The sequence below is a fragment of the Rattus rattus genome, chromosome 3, assembly GCF_011064425.1.
Source record: "Rattus rattus isolate New Zealand chromosome 3, Rrattus_CSIRO_v1, whole genome shotgun sequence".
NCBI lineage: Eukaryota > Metazoa > Chordata > Mammalia > Rodentia > Muridae > Rattus > Rattus rattus.
Genome location: NC_046156.1, coordinates 121,921,000 through 121,943,742, shown reverse-complemented (window position 1 = coordinate 121,943,742; position 22,743 = coordinate 121,921,000). Strand labels below are relative to the sequence as shown.

The following is a 22,743-nucleotide window of genomic DNA, read 5'->3' as shown; positions in this document are numbered from 1 at the left end:
CTGCTTTGTTTCAAAGACTCTGTGTTTCAGGTACAACATTAAGCCTGCATTTCATGAACATTTTCTTACTCAGCTATGGATTGGAATGAAGACTAGAAGAGCATGAGATTTTAAAGGCGAGTCTTGATAAGTACACACACACAACACACACACACACACACACACACACAATGTTTCAAAAAGTAATAGAAGAGGTAACCCCTTACAGATGGTTCAGCGTCTCGGAGAACTCTACTGAGATTCACCTGGGCAGAGAACTCTCACGGTGAATTGGAAAGGGTATTTTGGAAGACAACACGAGGAAGCTCAAACACAATTTTCCAAGTGTATTGTGTTTGCATAGGGTAAGCAGGACAGTGGGGTGGGATGGAATTAACAGACCAGCAGGAGACTGGTAGTCATTGGGATAATAAGATAAATGCATTGTGGGTTTCTATGGCAACTGGGGGCCCCAGCTGTTCTTCTGGCCCAGCTTGTTGTAGAATGGCCCACCTGTGCCAAGTCTCTCTCCCTGCTTCAAAACAAATAAATGCTTTCTCCCTGTGCCTCACTGTTCCAGAGATGGCAGTGGATGGAAAAGAGCACCAATTCCTTGAGCTGAGTAGAGCTCGCTCATGCTCTTACAGACACTGTTTTTCTAATGGCTGCTGTCATTTTTTTCTCTTAAGAGGATACCTTTAAAGTGAGCACCAACAATTCATTTTTCATGCTACATTTGCAACTCATTACAGTGAGGCAATGTGTTTAGAAAGTGAGTGGACTGGGTGTCCAGCTGTGGTCTGGGAACAGCCATGCCCTTTCTCCTGAGGGTGATGAATGTGTAGGGGGACTGCTAGTGGCTTAGGAAGTTCCAAGAACCCAATCATCATTGGCTCTCTGGGTCCTTCTCTCTGCCCTTTTCTAGTTGTGGGTCGACAAACATCTTTCCATTTCGCTGATTCCCTATCTGGATAATGGGGTCATGGAGGAGCTTGCCTTGTTCTGCCTTTTGTTGGGACCAGACAGCTCAAGTTTATATTAGAAACTCTCAAAGTCAACAACAACACCAGTACACTGAGGGGAGCCTATGGGGCCAGAAGAAGGACTCTTACAGTGAGTCCTAGTCGTGAGCTAGAACCAACATGGGTGCTAGGACCAAACTTAGGTTCTCTGCAAGAACAGTGTGTGTTCTTCCTGCTGGGCCAGTGGTCAGCCCCAATCATTGCCCTATCTCACGTCAGATCTTTACATCCCCTGGGGCTCACAACACATGCCGTGGCAAATTCTAGAGCGTTTCTTCTGCGCATTTCCCTCCATATTTGGTCTCAGTGCAGTTGGATCATAGAAGGCAGGAATGTGCACACATTTGGGGTTGAAGGGCAAGGCCTTAAAACATGTCCCAGGGATAGAAAGTTAGAGATTGCCATTTCAGAACCAGGGGAGGGGTAAACAGTGATAGTGAAGCCTGTTGAGGAACTCAGTGCCAAGCATGTGCACAGACAGAATTCACATCCTACTTCTTTCTGCTAGGGTACCCCAGCAAGCCTGAGTTTACTGAGACTCAGGGGCTCCTGTGAGAAGTATCTTTATAGTGAAGATTACAGTAATGCACAGGTATTGAGGTTTGACCTTTTGCTGTGTATTGTAATGCTAAGGGCACGCCCCCAAGACCTGGTTGCCCGGAAAAGAGAATCTGCATGTAGACCCAACTAATACTGTGTGACCATGACCCTAAGTTATTTTTGATTGGTGAATAAAGATGCCGAGAGCCAATAGCTGGGAAGCTAGATATAGGTTAGGTTTAAGGTTCCCGGGCTTCGGGGTAGCAGGAGGATCCCCATGAGGAGGGAAGAAGGTGAACAGGAAGAAGAGTTAGGAGGGTTAGAAGAGTCAATAAAACATGTTCCTGAGGGCTGGACAATTGGAGTTAAGAGCAGTCCAGATGAAACAGAGTAAGTAATAACTTGGGGTGATCTATAGGAAAGTAAATTCTATTAGCAAAGAGAGTAGATATCTGACCAGCTCTTTGGCTGCTTAGGGTTTATTGTAAATAATACAAGTCGAGTGTCTTTTATCTAGGAACTAAATGGTCAAAGGTGGGGTGGAAACCCTGGACTGGGATTAAAAATTTGTACGATGCACAGGATTACTGAGTATTTAGGTATAACACAGGAAAAGCACATGGCTCTCTCTCCTGGGCACTCTTGGGGTTGGGGGTAGCTCTCATGGCTGCCATTACTGCTGGTGCTGGAACAGTGTAATCCTTAGCAGACAATTTATTTTAATGTGGCAGAATCCTGGGTATATTCTCTTACTCCACAGGGCAAAGATGTGAATGAACACCCGGCAGGTTGTTTCCTCCTCTTTGTGTTCTTTTACATAAGTAGAGCTAATACTGGACTAGGACAGATTTTTGTATTGCCAAATAAATGGGACAGTCAATGGCAGCATAGGGGAAATGTGCTAAGCACACAGTGAATTCATTAACACGTTTCCCAGCCAAATACATGGAAGTGTATACAATCAGTTATTCTAAGCGCCGAGACAGCTACGGGGTGAGAACACACTTTGCAATGCAAAGTTTGGGAAAAAAACACTTCAAACTTTCTGTGCAAATTTCAAATAAAATATTTACAGTGCAGTTTCTGCCAGAGCAGATGGTTTCCTGAGATCCACGTTTATTACCTGTGCTGGAGCCACAAGTTCCAACTCAGAAGCCGACTCGGAGTTGAGGGCACTTTTCCCGGTACTCAGCTCTGGCTGAGACCTATGTTCTGAGGACCTGCAAGGAGACAGTGAGGACACTCATGTACAGCAAGAACAAGCCCAGCCAGGAGCCCAGCCTGGACCCAGGCCCTCGCCAGAGACAAACTTCTGTAAGTGTTGCCATAACTGCCACTTGCAGAATCTGAACAAGCTGATAGCTATAACTTCTCTTTTAAACTTAGTTGACTTATGGACAAAGAGGAAATGAATGAGATACTTTTTCTCTTTTATAGGAAATTTTATATTTTGAAAAAATAGTGTTCTGTTCTTGTTGGAATCAGTCAGTTCATAAGGTAGATCTCCGTGGGTCTGGATTGTCCCAATATGGGGATTTATATGAGGGCAAAGGAGAGAGAAGCAGGAAACCACCCTATTCAAATCTTTAAAAACATGGCATTCTGGTTACTTTTTCTTAACTTGACACAAATTAGAGTCATTTGGGGAAAGGGAATCTTCAGTAACTTTCCACATCAGATTAGCCTGTGGGCCTGTATGGAGGACATTTTTCTCCTTTAATGGGGGAGGGTCCAGCCCTCTGTGAGCATTGCGACCTATAGGAAGGTGGTCCTCGATTGTACAGGAAAGCTAGCTGAAACAAGGCAGGAGAGCAAGCCAGTAAGCAGTGCTCTGGGCTCAGTCCTACATTGTGACCTGAGAATTCTAATGTGAACTAAACCCTTTCCTTCCCAAATTGCTTTGGTTCATCGTGTCTTATCAGCATAGCAACAGGAAAGCAACTAATACACCTGGTAAAACACATTATTTCCTGAGTGTCCATGATTCATCTATAATTACTACAGTGAATGGCAGTGGATTGTTGAGAGAGCAGGAAAGTTGTGCAACCAACAACAACATGACTACCACTGTTGCAATGATCCATTAGATATCCCCCCACACACATTTTGTTTATTAATCACTTAGTTACGTAATTATTAAAATGATCAAATCAGGACCTCTTCCTCCAATCCTCTATGACTAAATTTTCTTTTTTCTTTTTCTTTTTCTTTACAATTTGTCAAAGTGATTTGTGGAAGTGACAGCATATGGAAGATTATTATTCTATTTTAATCTAGATATCTATTTTAATCCAGACTCCTTAGGTATCTGAATTAACTGAGCTCACTGGTTATTTCCAGACATGACAAGGACACCCATATAGTCAGTGTAAGGTGCTCTTCACTGGTGTCAGGACATCTTACCACAGAAGCTCTTTGGATCCGGCTCTGGAAGAGCATGACTTCCTCTCCGCCATGAGGTGCCCCTTGCTTGTTCGGTCACCATGAAACTTGACATCATCCCATTTTTCCAGTTGTGTTTGAATATCTGCTAGGAAAGAAGAAAGTGGAGGAGAAAGCCCAGGACCAAGCAAAGAAAAAAGAGATTGATTAAGATCGAGATTCCAGGTAAACAATACTCAGTGCTTGTGTGTAAGACCCAGGGCTAAGATTTACCTTCTTAAGGGCACATGAGAATGAAATGAAACGCATGCAGCTAAATAAAAACAAGACTTATTAAGAGAAGTTGGATTGCTTTTATGGTTGAAGCAATCAAGTAAAATTATTTTCAGGACCTAGTTTTATGAATCTATATGCATTTACCTGATACATAGGTCCCCATGTACACACATGTGCATACATGCACATGCATACATAGGCTTATGAGCGCGTACACACACACACACACACACACACACACTTGCTTGATTTGCCTGGTTGCATGAACTAAGCAGCAAACTGTCCTTTCTGAGGGGGATGTGGAGTGTGTAGATGAAAGTTTGAGTTTGAGCTCTGAAGTTAACTAGGATCAGGTCCACATTTCCAGCTCACTCTCTTACTAGCTGTGAGATTTTGGACAAGTTAAATTTTAAAACTTGGTTTTCATGTATGTTGGAGTTGTAATGATAAGGTCAAACACGTATATGGTGCTGGGCTGTTCCTGGATATTACAAGCTGACAGTTAAGAGTATTTATAGCTGTCGTCACCATCTTGACATTATCTTAAGAATGGTTTGTCCAAATGTCCCCAAGTCCCGTGATGCTCTTATGTGTCTCCCTTGCTTCTCACTTGGGCTAAACTGAGAATTCCTAGAAAGTTATATGTACACGTTCCTTTAATTTTAGCTCCCGGGCCTAGAGAGATGCCTGGCACCCACTACATGCTCAGTCCATTGGGGAGAACGCATAAGTGATTGAAGCAACACTAGTTTCATGAAGCCGAGCTCTCATGGCTACTCATCTAAGCACAAAAGATGCTATACTCTTCCAAGCTTTCTGAAAGAGCTTTATCTTTCCTGCTCATATGTTCACTGTTTTAAAGTCATCTGTGAACTTGACTGTCATATCAGCACCAACCAGACAAATTAAGCCATAGCTACTGCAAACCTTTGCCTTACCTAAATCTAAGGATGATGTCTCCGGCCCTCGGAGAGCCTGTGCTCTCTGCTCAGCATCTGCACTGATGAGGTCAGAGCCATCAGCTTTCTTCTTGAGGGATGAACTCTTTGATGAGGACTCTGATTTCTTGGCTTTGGTTTGGGTTTGAGAGACGGGTTCACTCAGGTCAAGGAGATCCAAGCCAGTGGTCAACACTGTGGGAGTAGAAGAAGGCAAGAGAAGCCATTTACTTACCATAGTTATCATTACCTATTTGTTTGGTGTGTGTGTGTGTGTGTGTGTGTGTGTGTGTGTGTGTGTGTGTGTGTGTGATCCAGGATGTGTGTGGGGAAATATCCTGGGTGTGGATGTTAGAGGACCACCTTAGGTGTTGTGCTTAGTCACTGTCTAATTGAGATGAAGTCCCCACTGTCCTGGAACTGGACATGTAGATTAGTCTGCCTGGCCTTTGAGCCCCAAAGATGTGCCTATCTCTGCTTTCCCAGGGCTAGGATCACACCACCATGTCTACTCTTCTACTTTTCTCTCTTTAAACATGGTTTCTGGGGGATGAAACCCAGAGCCTTGTCCTTACAAGACAACCACTTCACCGACTGAGGTGTCTCTAGCCCCCGTATTTTTTTTCAAAGTAAGAGTGTCAGTTGGTCACATGTAGCCCCTATGTTGACAGGACAGATTAGGATCAGAAATGCATTTGGTTCTCACTGGAGAGGGGTTTTATAATGCGTGTGATGGACAGGAATGCAGGCTAATGCCTTGACATTTAATATGCCAGTTGTAATCCCAGACAACCAGCTATAAAAGGGCTATACCTGTGCTTCCTAGTGGGCTGATTTCTTTGTACTAAATACTCTAATGAAGGCAGAGATAAGAGTATGTTCTTATGTATGCTCAGGCAAGTCAGAATTAATAAGGCCAGCTTTGTGACCTGTTCTTACATTTTTGGTTGTGAGCCTAGCCTTTAATGACTGAGCCATCTCTCCAGCCCTTTGTGACCTGTTCTTTTCCCACTACAAGAAACTCATATTTGACTAGCTCTCCCTGAGAACCAGAAAGCCAAGAGAAGAGTCATCTCTTTCTCACCTTGGGCTGGAGAAACTGAGTGTGTAATTGGCCTGGTGGCTTCAAAAGAGACTTCCCTTAGTTTGGGAAAGGCAAGAGTGGGTAGTGGAGCCCCTGTGCTGACCACACAGTCTACAGCAACCACTAGAGCACTTTCTCCAATTACAAATAACATGACTTTTCAGCTTGTCCTCTGGATGGAGATTGGGTGTGATTGATAGCTCAACCCCATTCCATCTGCTTTTTACTTGGGTGCCCCTTGGCAGAGCTCCACTGAGTTCACAAGGGGAGGTTCCTTAGTCATGTACAGTCTGCCTGTATATGTCCACGAGTTAGCCATCCCCAGGTGATTCTATGGTGTGTGACTGAAATGAGTTCCTAACCATCATACTTCTAATGTGTCCTGAGCTAAATTTCCTGGGCAGCCTGAGCTCCAGTTGCCAAATCTGAAAATGGAGAATCAATAGTCTTATAAGTGTGGGATGAAGATTAAACGATCCAATAGACACAAAGTACCAGGCTTACACTAACTATTCACTCTGTAAATGCTATTTCAGTCCGGGGAAAGGGTAGTGTAGTATAGTGGGACAGTTTGAATAGCATTCACAAGCCCAGCTTGGTTCATTTCCAGTAATATGTGTGCGTGCATGAGTGTATGCACATGCATGTCCATGCTTGTGCTTGTGTGCTTGCGTGCATATGCATGGGCATGCGCACACACAAACACATTTTTGAGGGACCAAATTGCAACAATTCTCCAATTTCCTCTTTTTTATTTAGTCTTTGCCAGTTTTCTTTTTTGTGTTCTGTTTCAAGCCACAATCAAATCTACACACAGCGAGAAAGAAGAAATGTTCCTGTGGATAAAACAAGAAGTGACAAAGGTTTTGTCTCCACAGAGGATTCTATGAAGTAAACTTATCACAAAATGGTCCCAAGGTGTCAGCTCACTGTAGCAGTGTTTTTTTTTTTTTTTTTTTTTTTTTGAAAGATGGGGGCCAATTTTTAACAATGAGCTGCTCGGAGAGAGCGGTGCTTGTGAGTCAGAACAAAGTGGGCGGAAGAAGCTTCCAGAACTGAGTCAGTAGCATGCTAAGCCGTATTTAAGCACAGCAGGCAGCCAAGACAGGGCTGCACATACTTCCTATCCACTGAGTGATTAAATGAAATTTCTAGACACTATCGGAGTCTAGGCTCAGTAAGACTTCTTTATGATGGAAGGAATATCCTTTTTACCTATTGTACAAACAATGAAGAATTAGCCTCTTGCCCCTAAACTTCTCTTAGAAGTAAATTTTCTAGGAATCATGAACTCGTGCTCTGAAAGTACTTTTGCTACAGACTAGTAGCCAGGGGTTTGATTTAATCTCTATCTGTTTCTGAACGTGTGAACTGAAAATTCAAGCCAGCCATTCAATGTGGTCCACTCTGAAGCACCGTGGACCCTTTCTGTGTTTGTTCTTGGTGGCTTTGTTGTTTTCTGTGTAGATGTGAAGTTGGAGTCAGACATACACGAAGGCCCCACTAACTGCCTATTTAATGGAAGCAGCGTCTTAGAGGTTGAACGGCTTTGAGGCTGAGAGTCCCCTAGGAGGGTAACTTTGAAAGCAGAGATGGTTGGGGCAGCCTTAGGCCTCTGGAGGAGACAGTGCATTGTTGTGTGAAGTGTGCAGTAGCCAAGGCTTAAGAAGAGGGCTTATGGCTGCTCAAGCGCTTCAAACGAGGCGTGTCTGAGCACAGAAGAGTTGCTGCTTCACCGACTGCCTTGATCCAGTTTACAACACTCTCCTAAACACGTGGAGGTTTGGGTCTCAGAACTTTTGTGTCCAAGGTAAGAGTACAGCAATCATTTGCTTTCAAGAGTTCATGAGGATGCATATGTACACACATGTGAATCAGAGTATGCATGTGCATATATACGTGAGTCAGAGTGTGCATTTACATACAAACGAGTCAGAGTGTGCATGTGTATATACATGATTCAGAATATGCATGTAGATACATACACATGTAAGTCAGAGCATGCATACGTGTGTGTGTGTGTGTGTGTGTGTGTGTGTGTGTGTGTGTGTATGAATCAGAGTGTGCATGTATATATACATGGAGGGCAGGACCAAGGAAATACCTCCCAAGCACTTCTGTTTTACATTTGCATTTGCAGCCTTTTCTACCCTGGCCACTGTCGGTCACCATGTACAGGTCACAGATTGTAGGTCCCATTGTCTAAGTGTGCTCACGGGGAGAATCTAGGAGGATCAGAGTGTGAGAGGGGACTATGAAGATGAATCTGAGATGCAAGCCGCTTTTGGTGACAGAAGAAGGAAGTGTAGGTCCACAGTGGCTGGCATCCTCTGAAGTGGGAGCAAGCAAAGCAACACACGTCTGTGATCCAAGAGCAGTCGTCCCTGATGGCTCTGACTTCCAGAAATGTAAAATACAGAGAGGCGTGCTCTTTCCCCCACTACTTGTGGTGCCCTGTTTCAGCAGCAATAAGAAGCTAATACAGTGCGTGTGCCCACTGAGCCCCAGACACAGGATTCCATTTAAAATCTATCGAAAATTTGACTGAGCCTGGAAGTAGCAGACTCATACTATGGTAGCTCTCCTTGCCCCTTAAACTCCTGATTCTTTGGCAGTTGCAAGGTTTGAGGCATGTTAGTAGTCTCAGAAACTGTCTCTTTTGGATAACCAAATTCCACTGGCGAACATTTCCTGACAATGGCAGGCAACACACGTGAAAACGGCCATATCCAAGCATCTCAAGGGCAGCTGAAATAGATCATCTTTGAGACCAGAGGGCTCTCCCAGGCACTGCGAATGTTTGGAAAATGTATAGCCTCCTGAAAGGGCTACTCAAAGCAGAACAGAAGAGCACCTAGAAGAAAGTACTGTTTGAGGTCAGTATTGTGGCACCTGACTTTAATCCTAGCACTAAGGGCGCAGGAGGAGGCAGCTCTCTGAGCAACAGGCCAACCAGGGCCACATGGTGAGATTGGCCAAGAGAAACAGGAAATTCTTATTTCGATAAGTTGGTGGAAGACATAATGTTATTAACACTGTGTGATGAAGCGTGACTTAGGTAATCATAGAAACTTTCAAACATCTCTGCCAAATAGATAAATTCTACTTAAAGAATTAAGTCAACCTTTTCTTCTTTATTGTAATATGTCATTGTTTTTATTCCTCAGCTCTTTCTTTTTCCATTTCCATATGTATCTGTATATGTTGTATATGCATATATGCACGTGTGTATGTGCTGTCTATGCGTGTTCTGCATGTGTGGGTGTACGTGGCCATCCTAGGTTAATACCAGGAATAACCTCCAATTGCTCTTCCTCCTTATTCATTGAGGAAGGACCTGTGAAACCCAGAGTTGTCAGCACAGCGGGCCTTTCTAGCCTGTTCTGAAGACCCTGTTTCAACTTCCAGAAGCTGGATCACAGGCCAACGCCTGAGGGAACTGGACTCTGGCTTTCACGCTAGCTTGTCTGGCAAATGCTCTAACAATTGAGCCATTCTTCCAGTTCTTGCTTCCCAGATTTCTAAGCTTTCCTGAGACATGTTATTAGCCTGGTGAGTTTCATAAAAACGCATCCTAAAACCTGATCTTAACTAATATTATAGTTGAGATATTTTATTATGCAGCTTATGTAGAGAAGCCATGAACATAGGTATATTAACTCCAGGTGAAAGAGTGGGATAAAAAAATTATAAACTATGAAAAGTGTTCCTTCCAAAGTAACTACTGGTTTAATGACTCAATGTCCTGCTGTTATATGGCTTCATAAATCATAGCAAGGACCTCCTTTTCTTCTTGATTTCTGACAAAGCACCTGTCCTGTGCTTTAACATATGTCAGAGTTGTTAAACTATACAAGATACTGCAAAATTTGTCACACTACAGGTATGACAATACAGTTATTTAAAATATCTGCTGTTCGGTGACTTTCAGGACATGCATTATTATCAGTCTGCATTATAATATCGATGTATGTGCTTGTTTAAAATCAAGAGTTTTGCTTGGTCTGGTGCAGTAGTCTGTAATTTCAGCTACTTGGGAAACAGGAGAATCATAGTTTTCCTAGGATACAGAGTGAGTTCAAGGCCAGCCTGGATAATTTAGTGAAAAAGAGAAAAAGGCCAGGAATACTTAGCATTTATGAGACCCTGGGTTCAATTCCTATCATAGTACACACACACAAAAAATCAGTCATAGATACATAATTATTTTCTCTTATTAAGCAATAAAAATATATTCTTTTAAATTTTGTTAGAAAAAATAATCACATTGGAAAAATATTTTTTACATCGTTTACTCTGTATTGATTTTTGTAAGAGCTACACTCGTTAGGGATTAAAAACTATAGTGATTTTTGCCTTGAGATATAGTTCTAAGCTTGTAAAACAATGTGTCCAACACAGTATTATTGGAAATCACTGTAGGGCAGAAAAGATTCAGAATATTACATTATGGATTGAATGGGGTTCCACCCCCTTGTTCCTAGGTAGAAGCCTCCACACTTCAGAAGGTGACCTTATTGGAAATGTGACTAAAGGTGCTGTCCTGAAAGAGGCCTGGACTCAGTTCCAGGATGACAGATATCCTCATGTAAAAGGGAAATTTGGATATAGGTAGGTGTGCAGACAGATACAATATGATCAGCACACAAACAAAATACACGTGAAAGGCAGAGTCATACTCTTGTTACAAAGGGCCAATAGAAAGGAGTAGAGAGTCCTGGAGCAATGTCTTCCCAAGAACCTACAGGGATGTGTCTGGTCAACGCCTTGGTTTGATGTTTAGAGATTCACTACTTTGTCATCTATTGTCTCAGTTTTGGCAAGCCAGCAACCCCTCCCAACCTCAGCCTTTGTACCCATTCCCCAGCACTGGGATTATAAGCGAATACTTCCCTGTTTTTTATTTTTTCTAACATGACCTCTGGGATTGAACTCAGGTCCTTATGGTTATGCAGCCAGTGTTCTCTGACCGAGCCACTTCTAGGCCCTCGGGATGGGCTGCTTCTAAGTGGCTTAGTTTCTTCATCAGGGGGAATTGAAAGGCAAGAATGAGCTTCCTTGGTACCCTGACCCTTGTGGCATTGCCTGCAGTTGAAAGACACAGGCTCTGTATTTTCTGGTATTCTGCAGTTTTACAGGGTTGAGCCCCAGCTTCAGAGGTTAGGACTAATCAGATCTGATAGTCCGAATTCATTCGATGTCTTGTTTCGAAAGCAGCGAGCACTGTTCAATGTTCCCAAGCACTCAAGTGACAGCTGGATTTAGGAAGCAATCACCTGATGTGATGTTAAGCAATAAAGAGGGAGGTGTCAAGAAGATGTCCCCCGATATCAATCAGGATGACCTCCCTGGCTAGAGTTTGCCACTGTCAACACATCCCTGGATGGGTTCATTCATCTTCTCAAGCAGTTTCCACAGAGAGGATCGTACTGTTATTAGATAAGGAAACCGAGGCTCAGCTATTGTTCCCAGAGGGATGAGGGAGAGCAGAAGCCCGCCCCAGATGCAGGGCTGGGATGAGCACGCATGAGTTTTCATCTCCCAGACAATCAGATCATCTACTCTTCCACCTCTGTTGCCATCATCTGCCATGAGTCCTTTCTGTAGTAATTTTTTAGCGGTCTGAAAAAACATCACCTTTTTTTCTCTGTTTGATTTTCTTCACTTGATTCAACATAGTGAAAATGTAAGTGGCCTGCCAGTGGAGGCCACTGTGGAAAAGTAGGACCACTTTAAGAAGGAAGGGAGAGAATAAAAAAAAAAAAAAAAGAAGGAAGGGAGAGGTCATATTGATGGGCACCGTCCATTTACTATAATCTGTGGTTTCCTGTCCGCGAACACCATGCTTTTCTTATTAGTTGAAGTGCGCATCTTTGAACATGAGTGTTGCCCCAATGAGGTAGATATGGAAAGGAGGCATGTCGGAGAACTGTAGATCTAGCCAGTGGCTGGCAGCACTCATTCCTCATGTTGATGAATGCTCATTTCTATATGTGCCAAGCGCTGAGCAGATGAGGGCATTCTGTGGAGGATGTTTACTTCCAGGAAGTGTATGTGCACATGGAAGTGTTCAGATAATTTGCATGAGAAATCAGGGAACAAGGGACACATTTAAATGGCTCTACACTATTCCCTGTCTATAGGGTATTTTAATTACCATTTAACGCTACTCAGAAAGATGATCACACTTTTTTATTTTATTTTGTTGGACTTTTGTTTCACAAAATATTTGCAAAAATAATTGGACCATCAAGCTGAATTTGCAAAACCTCACTCTGATATAGCAGCTCCCCTTAGAATATGGTGGATTCTGAAATACAGAGAGGTAAATGCAGAAGTGTATGTACCAGAACCTAAGTGAGAACAGTAGTATGTTTAAAGTCTACAAAACTGTATAGTTTCTTAGAATATCAAAAGTCATTTATTAATTTATGCTGAATTGTTTACGCCCTCAATGTCACTTGGTTGGAAATATTATCCCCTCCCCCACACTTAAAATGTCTAGAGGAGGGGCTGTGAGATGGCTCAGCAGTTAAAGGTGTTTGCTGCCAATCCTGAAGCTGAGTTTAATCCCTGGGACCCATTTGGTGGAAAGGAACCATCTCCAGGAGCTGTCCTCTGACCCCTGGGTATGTTGCAATATGCAAATGCCCACACCTACAAATACATAAATACAGCAACTCTTCTACTTCTTTAACAAGATTCCCAGAGGACAAATATTTGCGTTTGTAGGTAAAATGCACTCCACTTGAGCTCAGTTAGAAATGAATTACCAGCTGTGTTGGACGTCACTGGCTTTGCAATGGCCTCGGATTTGGTTTCACAGAGGAAGTCGTCGATGGAGGGGCTCAGGAGAGGTCTGCTTTCTTGTTGCTCATTCACCAGCTGAGAACAAATGGACACAGATGTCAAAGGGCTTCCCTGTTAAAGTGTGGACGCATGTAAATGAAAATGCAGCCTTGCAACACAAGGGGACAAGCAAGCCTACTGAAATAAACACAAACATAAATAAATAATGGGGTGGGGCAATAGAGAAAACAAAACATTACCACGGGGGAGGGAATGAGCCTTCAGCACTGTTAATATATCTTTGATGCAGCCAACTTCAGTGTTAATGCTTAAGCCTGTGTCTCGCCCTCCGGGAGTGGCTTTATGATCATCTAATTTCAACACAGCGAGAAAGACACCTGTTCCATCACAGTTGCTATGGGCTCACGGCACTCTATATTTGGACTGAAAGTTCTAGAAAGCATTGGAACAGTGGCTTCAGACTCAATGGTGATGGGCTCTCATGAGAACTAGCTACATGATGATGTCTGTGGGTGAGATGTACACACACATGGACCTGCTTGGTTGGTTGGATGAACATGATTGATTTTTTTCCCCTTCTTAATAGCTCAAGGTGCCTCAAAAAAAAAAAACCCTTTCATTTTCTTAGAATGGTTTTGTAGGACATAACAAATTTTATTTGAGAGAAGAAGATATTATTATATATCACCTGTCTGGGCATCTAGTAGGTGTTTGTGAACACCTTCAATCTGTGGGAATAGATTCCTGTAGGTGCGATTCTATTTTACCATTACTTCATTCTATGACTTAATAACCTTTCATTTAGACTTAAAGTTCAGAGAGTCCCTAATCGCTAGCAGTGGGTTCTACACTCTCAGTTCTGGTGCTTCATTTTGAGTCCAGGTTTTCTATGGCTAAGAGAGAAAAACTCAATAGTTTCAGTTTTCTGGAGACAGCATAGCTGTTTGATTCTACTTGTGGTCCAGAAAAGATGTGCCTCAAAATGTCTAGAATTTTAATAACTAACCTGTCGAGGTTTTGAAATATTTTAGAATGCCTCACATGCATTTTCATGCCATTGTTCCTCTGGTTCAGGGTCAATAAAGTAGTTCACGGTCATCAGACAGGACATCCAAGCACACTGTTGGTACTTCAACGCATCGAACCTCATACCTACACTAGAGCTTTTAATAGAGAATTAAACATTTGATTCTCATGCACATTTGTGGATATTCTTGAGGAATATCATAGGGAATACTCCCTTTTGGTGTTTCAGTTAATGGTGTTACCTATTCTTCAATTATTGTCAGTTTTAATGTTACTACATACCAAGACATGTTTCACTCGAAATCACATTTTCTAAGGTGGCTGTGGGTTTTTAACCATTTTAATTTGTTTATTTTCAAAGAGATTCCTTTAGCCTATGAATGAAATTCTGGTCCCTTTGCCTTTTCTCTCCATTCCCCTTGAATATTATCATGCTTGTTGTCGAGAGATAGTTTCAAGTGTTGAGTTTAAGGTTGAGCTCATTGTAGTTTCTGGGTAAGGCATTTGAATTTTAAAAAATGCCATGGACAAGTCAAGTTTAGGAATTAGCTGGAATATTTTCTGGCATAAAAGTCCATTTTATGATCTTAAAATGTACTCGAAATCATTGGCGAGGCATAAACCAACCAGAAAGTGACAAAATTGCTAACACCCAGTGATTCTGTGTTTGCGTCGGCTTCTCATACAGTAGTTTGGGCACAAACTTTATGCAGGGGACAGTTTCTAGGACCCAGGCATCATGCCGGGTGTGCTGATGTCACTTGTTCTTCTCACCCTCAGTATTGTATGGAACGGACCTTTCCTGTGGATACCATAGTGTCAAGATTTATGGAGGCCGAAGGTTACCATCAAACATGGCACCCCACGATACTCGGGGTGATTTTCTCTAACAGGGCTATGTGCTCTGACTACCAGCCACTGGCCCTAGTTCTCTCTGACCTGTCAGCTGATGTGCATAAGACGCAACACAACTGTCACTTTAAAAGTATGAATATCCTGATTCTTTGACAAACACAACTTTTCCAAGGGACGTTTAATTTCGAGAACAGATACGCATATGTAACTAAATTCTCTTTGTGTTGATTAAAAAAATATGACTTCGGTATTTCTTCACTGTAGCATTTTAGTTCACAGAAGAATTTAGATACTGCTTAGCTTTGAAATGCTCATGGATACATGAGGGGCTGACTTAGGAATGGGACCTTTATCTAAATACAAAATTCCCTTTTATGTCATACACACCTTGCACACATGCCTGGAGGTGAGTTTTTGTGATAGGTGCTGTGTGTCTGCCTGTGTTTTGGCAGTGTCCTGCCATTTGAAGTCAAAGGATTCTATTTGTGGCTTCATATTGAAGCATGATGGGTTGTGGATCATAGAGAATTTTCAGACTTCAGGCTTTAAGATTAGGAATTCTCAACCTGTACCAGTTTTAATGTCGATACATACAAGTTATATTTCAAGAACTGTTTTCTGGTACTCCCCTTTCCAAAAGAGCAATGAACTATGAATTTATGCCTGAATCCTGATTCCGTGCATGTGGCATGTGGAACAGGCCTGAGTTACTACAGCTTAGAATATTTGGATCTTCAACTTCTGTAGATAATTTCTGAATGCTGAAAAAACATCCTATTTATTTGTTGAATTCTAGGAAAAAACATTGTTTATATTAATATCCAAATGGAAAAACAAGTGAAAGGCACTATAGGATAAGAGTTTCCTTGAGGAAAGCATGCTTGCCAAGGGCAATAGAATTTTGTTGTTGTTGCTGAGTCAAATTTCAGATGGATTTCCCAGAGGAAGAACCAGTGGCCATCTGGGTTCACTCAGCACAGGAAGAAAGGGAACCAGGGGATGCTGGCTCAGAAAGATTCCAGGAAGCCCAGCTCAGAGTCATGGCTTTCCAGTCTTCTAGACCCTGCATCTGCAGGCTGGTGCCTCTTCAATGTCCAGTGCCCACTGCTGACTCCAGGATTGATGAAAACACTGTACCAGTCACCTCATATCATTATGTTATTCTTGAGGGTTTGCTCCACAGACACGAAACAAGAAGACACAGTGAACAGCTTTTAGAGTTAGCGTTTCCCAGGTTAGATGAGTGTGGCGGTGCTCTGTGCTCTGGCTGAAGTGGGGTGGTGCTGGGATTCCAGGTGAAGAAGATGAAAGATCAGATGACAGAGAGCAGGGAACAGCCATTAAAATGGTCAGAAAGAGGTTGGGCCTTGATGAATGTGGAAGATGAGGTGAGAGACATCATGAAGATGACGGAAGATTCCCTTACAGGGCCCGAGCTTAGATGCAACTGCAGCTCACACTTAATTACATCATTCACAGCTTCCGGTAGGGAATTTTCATGAATAAGTTGTTCAAGAAATGGCTGACAAATGAGACAATGGCTCAGCAAGAACACAAGATACACACATGGGTGTCTCACATAGTCCAAGTAAATCGCATCTCCAGTTTATGGACTTAGCATTATTTTAGTCTCAGGAGTGTTACTTTTAAGTGTTTAGGCTGGGTCAGCTTCCCCCATGCCTCCTCCTCATCCTTAAACAAGAAGATGGTTTTTCTTGTGGTAGTTTAAGAATAAATAAATCCTTCAGGTCATAAAGGAAATTGGAATTGAGTGGAATCTAAAATAGTCCCTTTAATCGTTACTTTAAAATTGTATGCCGTGCATTCTTTCCTTATTCATCAGATGGAGAAGGTTTATTGACTTTTAGATTTACTTCATTTCATTTGAAAACACTTTATCATCTTCCCTCATTTAAGGCTTAGGGTACAAAGCACATTGGAGCTATTACAATGTGACACAAAGGTTTCTGGTTCTTTGCTAATAACTGAGTCAAGTTTTCGTGATTTTGATAATCAGATTCTTAGATTAGCCAGATGATCATAGGTGAGTTTAGAAAGGTCACTTTCTTAGGTGTGAGATTTTGTCTTGCTCTGTTCACACCTTAACACTTCCATTTTTGAACTATGGCCTCTTCTCAGTGTTGGCATCAGTTCAGAGGTCACTGGGGCTGTACCTCAGTAACACAACACGTACTTAACAAGTGCGAGGCTCTGGTTTTAATTCCAAGCATGCATACAAATAGACCCCATGTTGGTAATGGATGTTAAATTCTCTTGCAGGAGTCCCTGTAATGGGTGCACCTCAGTCTTCTTCAGTGCAGGGCAGTGAGCACCTTTTGGAATCATCTCCATATCTCTGCTTATTTGGAATCATTGTCTTAGTTTTAACGAATTCCTTCTCATTAGACTACAACTACCATGAGATTGGAGATTTTATTAGAAACTTTGGTGCATGCTATAATAGTGGTTTAATAAATGTGGACCAGTTTTAGTGCAGCTAACTGGCCGATTGTACAACAGGATGATTCTGTGGGCATCTTGGACTCCACACTGAATTTGAGTGACCCATGGAGAGATCAGTGGTCTTTCATAATGCTTAACAACGTCCTAGAAAGCCTTAACCTAGACATTCAGACCCATTTCCTTCCAGAATTGTGTCTTCTAAATGGGGAACATGGTGGTACCTAAGAAACATTTGTAATGCTACCAAGAGGTGAAGAATGCCGAGAATTAACATCTGAAGCAGTGGACATTCAGGACTATGCTGGCCAGTGCCAACACCTCTGGAAAGAAGGACATGGACATAGGTGAACGGGAGGGCAAAGCCTCCTTAAGACATAACTGTCTTACTCTGCTTCTGATTTTAAATCAGAAACCCGAATCTGGAGAATTCGAGGGAAAATATGTCAGCAGACACAGAAACTGGAACTACTATGGAAGAAGAGGGTAGGTGGGGACTTTCATAAAGGGCTTCCTTGTCAATCAGGATTCAAAAGACAGTTGAGCTGTTATACTTTATTGGTAATCAAATCTTCAGCTAGATGATTTCAACTGAATTGTGACCTATTAAGACTGGTCAGTTGATATGGCCAGTGGAAGTTGCCACATAGATGCAGGAAACTCACCCAGCTCTAATGGAGTGCGGCCTTAAAACTTTATTTGAAATACCCTGAGTTTCATTTTTTTACCTCCTCTAGTTTTAGTGTTTAAAAATTACATTTATTATGTGATCTATTTGAATCAAATTATAAAGCAATGTTTTGCTTAAAAATATTTCTTTTACTTTTTTGGGACCATAATATAATTCCATCATTTCCCTTTTCCAATTCCTCCTTCCAAACCCTCTTTACTCCTTTTCAAATTCATAGCCACGTTGGAAAAATATTTTACTTCTAAATAAATTTCATTGCTTACTTTGTGACTAAAATTTGACTTTCTTATCTTTAAATAAATCTTTTAACTTAGATGCTTTATTAAAAGAAATAGAGTGAAAAGTTTGTGTTAATATATTACTAAACATTGACAACAAAGCAGAATGCATGTCAATAATCAAACAGTATACAAAACATTAGTTCATGAAAACACTGCTGGTTTCACTTAAGATGAACATTGTGCTCTGATAATTAAGCATTTCAACACTTAAAGAATAATTTTAAAGTTAAATTATTTTAAAATTAATAAAATTAAAGTTAAAACAATAAAGCTTGTGTGCTGGCCAGTTTTAATTGTCAACTTGATACCACCTAGAAACACCTGGGAAGATGGTCTTAATCAGAAATTATTTAGATCAGGTTGACCTTGTGGGCATGCCAGTGTGGGATTGTCTTGATTGTTAACGAAGGTACAAAGACACAATCCCCTGTGGGTGGTGCCATTTCCTAAGAAGGAGATCCTACATAGTAATAAGAGAAAACTAGTTAAGAGTGAACAATCAAGAATGCATATATTCTCTCTCTCTTAACTGTAGATGTGGTGCTATAGCTTTCTTGACTTCCCTACAGTAATGGATTGCAACCTGATGATTGTAATGAATTGTAAACCTTTTCTCTCCCAGGTTGCTTTTTGTGAGGGTATTTGCCACAATAGAAATAAAACCAGGGCAGGTATAAATGGGAAACGACTGATCAATAATCTCATGTTTGTAACATTGGCATAAGTCATACATACCTTAAATAGTCTAAATTCAGAGCCTGGCTATGCCTACTGTGATACCTAAGGGCATTAGGTCCCTGCGTAAAACTGACCAGGCCCCAGTCACATTGCTGTGTTAGTGCTTCGTATCATAGCCAAACATCCTTTAAATCCTTGACCTACTCTAAAGATCAGTCTTCTCCGGGCAGGACAGTTAGCTGTATAACATTAATCCATTTGTGGAGAAAGGAACTGATAACACCATCCCACAGCTGGGTAGTCTTATTTCTAAGGAGGTAGGTATGCATCATTAAGGCAATCATTTTAAGTTGATGATAGGAACTCAAATAAGGCCATGATTAGTGACTTTGAGAATGTTTTCCCAGTCAAGGACTAAAATTAAATCCTACTGAGTGTAAGAAGTGGGAACAGATAAAGCATACAGGTGGAGGAGGAAGAAAAATGCCCTTTAGGCAGAAGAGATGTGAAACTCAGTTCTAAGACACTGAGCTTTGTAGGAAAAAGGAACTGGGAATACCTTGATTTAAAAAAAAACAACCCAGGAAACCAAATTTGTCAAAATGAAACTTTCTCAAGTTTCCTTCTGAGAGGAATGTATTAATTAGCCTTGTACAAAGGAATCCTCACTTTCAATGGGATAATCTTTGGGTACACAGATACATAAAATTGGTTTGCTTATAATATTACAGTTTAGAGCAGTGCTGTTTTATATAAGCAATAAGAGCTTTACACTCTTTATAATAATGTTCAGTGCTCATTAACAAGTAAAAATAATTTCAATAACATAGTTTATTTAATTCAGCATATCCCAAATACTTCAACATGTGATCAATAAAAATTATTAATGTGATAGTTTCCATATTTTCAAATTAGCCCTTCAAATTTCACCTTCTTAAAAATTTTGCAGCATGTCTCAAATGCCAGAAGCCCCAGCAGTGCTCAGTGGTCAGTGACCATAGCACTGAACAGCACAGGACTCATGCATTTGGATTAGAAACTTTTTCTTTAAAGATTTGGAAATTTATGTGTTTTTCCTTCAAAACTTTCACCAATGCCATGCCTGTTTACAAACTATTTGAGTTGGCATTAATTTAGGACAGCAGAATTAGTAATTACACTTTCTGGGGTCTAGGCTTGGAATGAAATCATCTGGCTAATCCCCTTGCTTTGCTCCATCTGTTGAAGGTACCTCAACTGGAGAATGGCGAGCTATAGCCACCTAAAATTCTAGAGCAAGCCATTGTAGTCACAATCTTAAAAGGCTGATATACTGTGCTGCTGAGGAAACGTTACTGAACAAGGTAACGTAGTACACTGGCTCATCCTGTATTTATCTTTTATGATCATTACAACAGGGTAGCAATTGGCTCCAGACAAATCTGGCATCTATGATGTCACTGCTGGCGTCAACAAACCAGGGATGAAGATGAGCCCTTGTATTCTGCAACATGTAGTGTTATGCCATAGGGGACGTTACAAGAGACACTGGAACAAACATGTCAAGACACTGGGACATCCACACAGGTTAACAGATGTGGCATGGCAGACGGACCGGATGCTGTGGTTGCCGTGGGAAGTACTCACTTTTTCAGCTCACTCTGCTTCGTTATGGCTTGTGCATGCCGCTGGCTCGCACCAGGGGAAAAGCCACTTGTGTGTCATGTAAAGGACGTTACCCGCTAATAAAACTACATTTGACTGAGAAATTATTCTATCACAGCTGTCACCGAGTTCCATAGAATTATCATTACATCAGGTGCACCACATTCTATGAATCAGAAGTCGGCCTGCTGATTCATAAGCTGGCCAGTACAAAGCCTTACACAATCTTCATGCAGTGAAGTCATGATCAGAGTCTCAGAAACAGTCAACATGACACTAGACAGGGATTTCCAAGGAACTGGGCACACACAAATGTTCTGAATGTGAGAGGAGGATGATATTTATGATTTCTTCTCTAAATTAAAAAAAATCAAAAATATCATTGTACATGAAATCTTAAATTCAGGCTTAGACTATAATGACAATATCATAAAAGTGGGAATGATTACTGGGATAGGAGAGCAAAATGTAAGGCCTTGAGATAACTGGAGCCTGTCTTAGTTGTGATATCCCAAGGGGCTATGGTTGACAAGAGTCAACACTGGCAAAGCTGTGTGGCTCCTCACCTGTGAGGAAGGCCAAGGGCCCACCTGCCAATCATTCACAGATGTATTGTGGGCTGGATCTCTTGCATATGTTATACACAAAGGTCTTACTCTGATGGGCAGGTGATCATTGTAAAATGGTATAGACCTCATTATGTCAACTCAATAAAGGATTCGATTACACAGAAGAAGCAGCATCTTTTCTTTATGGACAACAACAAAACCATTCTCGCAACATAAAAAAATTATCTCCCATTCCTGGAAATCTTTAATAATCTAAAAATTCATTCAATTTTGATGTTACATAATTTTCATTACTAACAACGTGGTGTTTAGAATAAAATAAAACCACACATGTTGGCAGCAGCTGGGGACCAGATCTGCTGATATTCTGAAAATAAGCTAACATAATTTAGCATTTGACAGAAATGTGCTTCGCGGGGCTGTAAATGGCCGTTTTTCTAATTCTAGGCGGGTGCGTAATCGGGAGAGAATCACTGCACTTTACGAATGTGTTATGGAAGAAATGGAATGTTTAACATAACAACCTAATCTAAATTATAAGATAAATGCAAGAAAAATATTTTTCATCTCAGAATTTAAAACTGAGACTTGCACAGGGTGGCAATGAGTAGCGCTATAGATATTTATGGAGACTTTTACAGGGTGCTTCGGGAGTCCCCGGGCACGTGCAGGATCAGTTTCAGCATGCCTTCCGAGACGTGTGTTGCAATAGAGGCTGAAAATGACCCTTTCATGCTTGAAATGGCGACGATGTTTCCTTAGCAAGGCCACCAAGTGTGGGGAGGGACAGAGAGCCATTTTCCGCATGGAGATGTGGGGACTTCCGGCTCATCCCTGTAACTTCGTTATCAGCATAAATATGTATAGACGGATGTGTAGTATGCAAAGTCACAACAGAAATATATTTAACATTTAGGAAAATCTAGAGCATATCTACTGGTAAACTGACATATGTATATAATATGACTGGATTTATTCAGGAATTCAATTTTTCTTTTTTGTTCGTTATTGGTATTGCTCAAAGTTAACAAGACTCCTTTTAAAGAAGTAGAGTGTTGTACAGATATTGTCTTAATCTTTAAAACTAATGTTGAGTAATGAAAATTAATATTCATGATCAAGAACTATTTTTTTTTCAATTTTGTCTCTCATTTATATTTGTACAGTTGTTTCGTTGAAACTGCTATAAAAAGATTGGCCTGAGTTACTGTTTTTCTTTTTTTTTTTTTTAGCTGATGATCACATTTTTGGTACATTAACATATGTCAGCTTCCTACAGGAACCCTATGGGTCTGCCCACCTGTGATGTCACAGTAAGGAGGGGCTTTTCTTCTGCAGACTCCTCCCTCGGTATCTCCTTCATCACCATGGCAACAGCCTTATCTGCAGCCCTAGAGCCTTTTCCCTACAACAGTGAAACCAACAACGAATGTGTCAGGAGGCGTCTTGAAGTTATTTATGACAAGACAGGCTAATGTTTAAAGAGCGATCCGACATGAGTGAAGAGG

At 41.3% G+C, this 22,743-nt stretch overlaps 1 protein-coding gene across 9 annotated transcripts in view; it reads right to left on the bottom strand.

The window, feature by feature from the left end:
• Positions 1-22,743, bottom strand: part of Pex5l (peroxisomal biogenesis factor 5 like) — a 294,882-nt gene that overhangs the window by 147,686 nt on the left and 124,453 nt on the right. For 5 of the 9 annotated variants that reach the window (XM_032898528.1, XM_032898531.1, XM_032898525.1 and 2 more), the window contains 5 exons: positions 22,536-22,640; positions 12,995-13,106; positions 5,138-5,332; positions 3,945-4,071; positions 2,665-2,761 (listed from right to left, as the gene is read on the bottom strand). In XM_032898528.1, coding sequence (XP_032754419.1) covers positions 2,665-2,761; positions 3,945-4,071; positions 5,138-5,332; positions 12,995-13,106; positions 22,536-22,640 — 636 coding nt within the window. The remainder of the gene's footprint in view (positions 1-2,664; positions 2,762-3,944; positions 4,072-5,137; positions 5,333-12,994; positions 13,107-22,535; positions 22,641-22,743) is intronic. The other 4 variants (XM_032898533.1, XM_032898529.1, XM_032898526.1 and 1 more) reach the window with 3 other exon arrangements.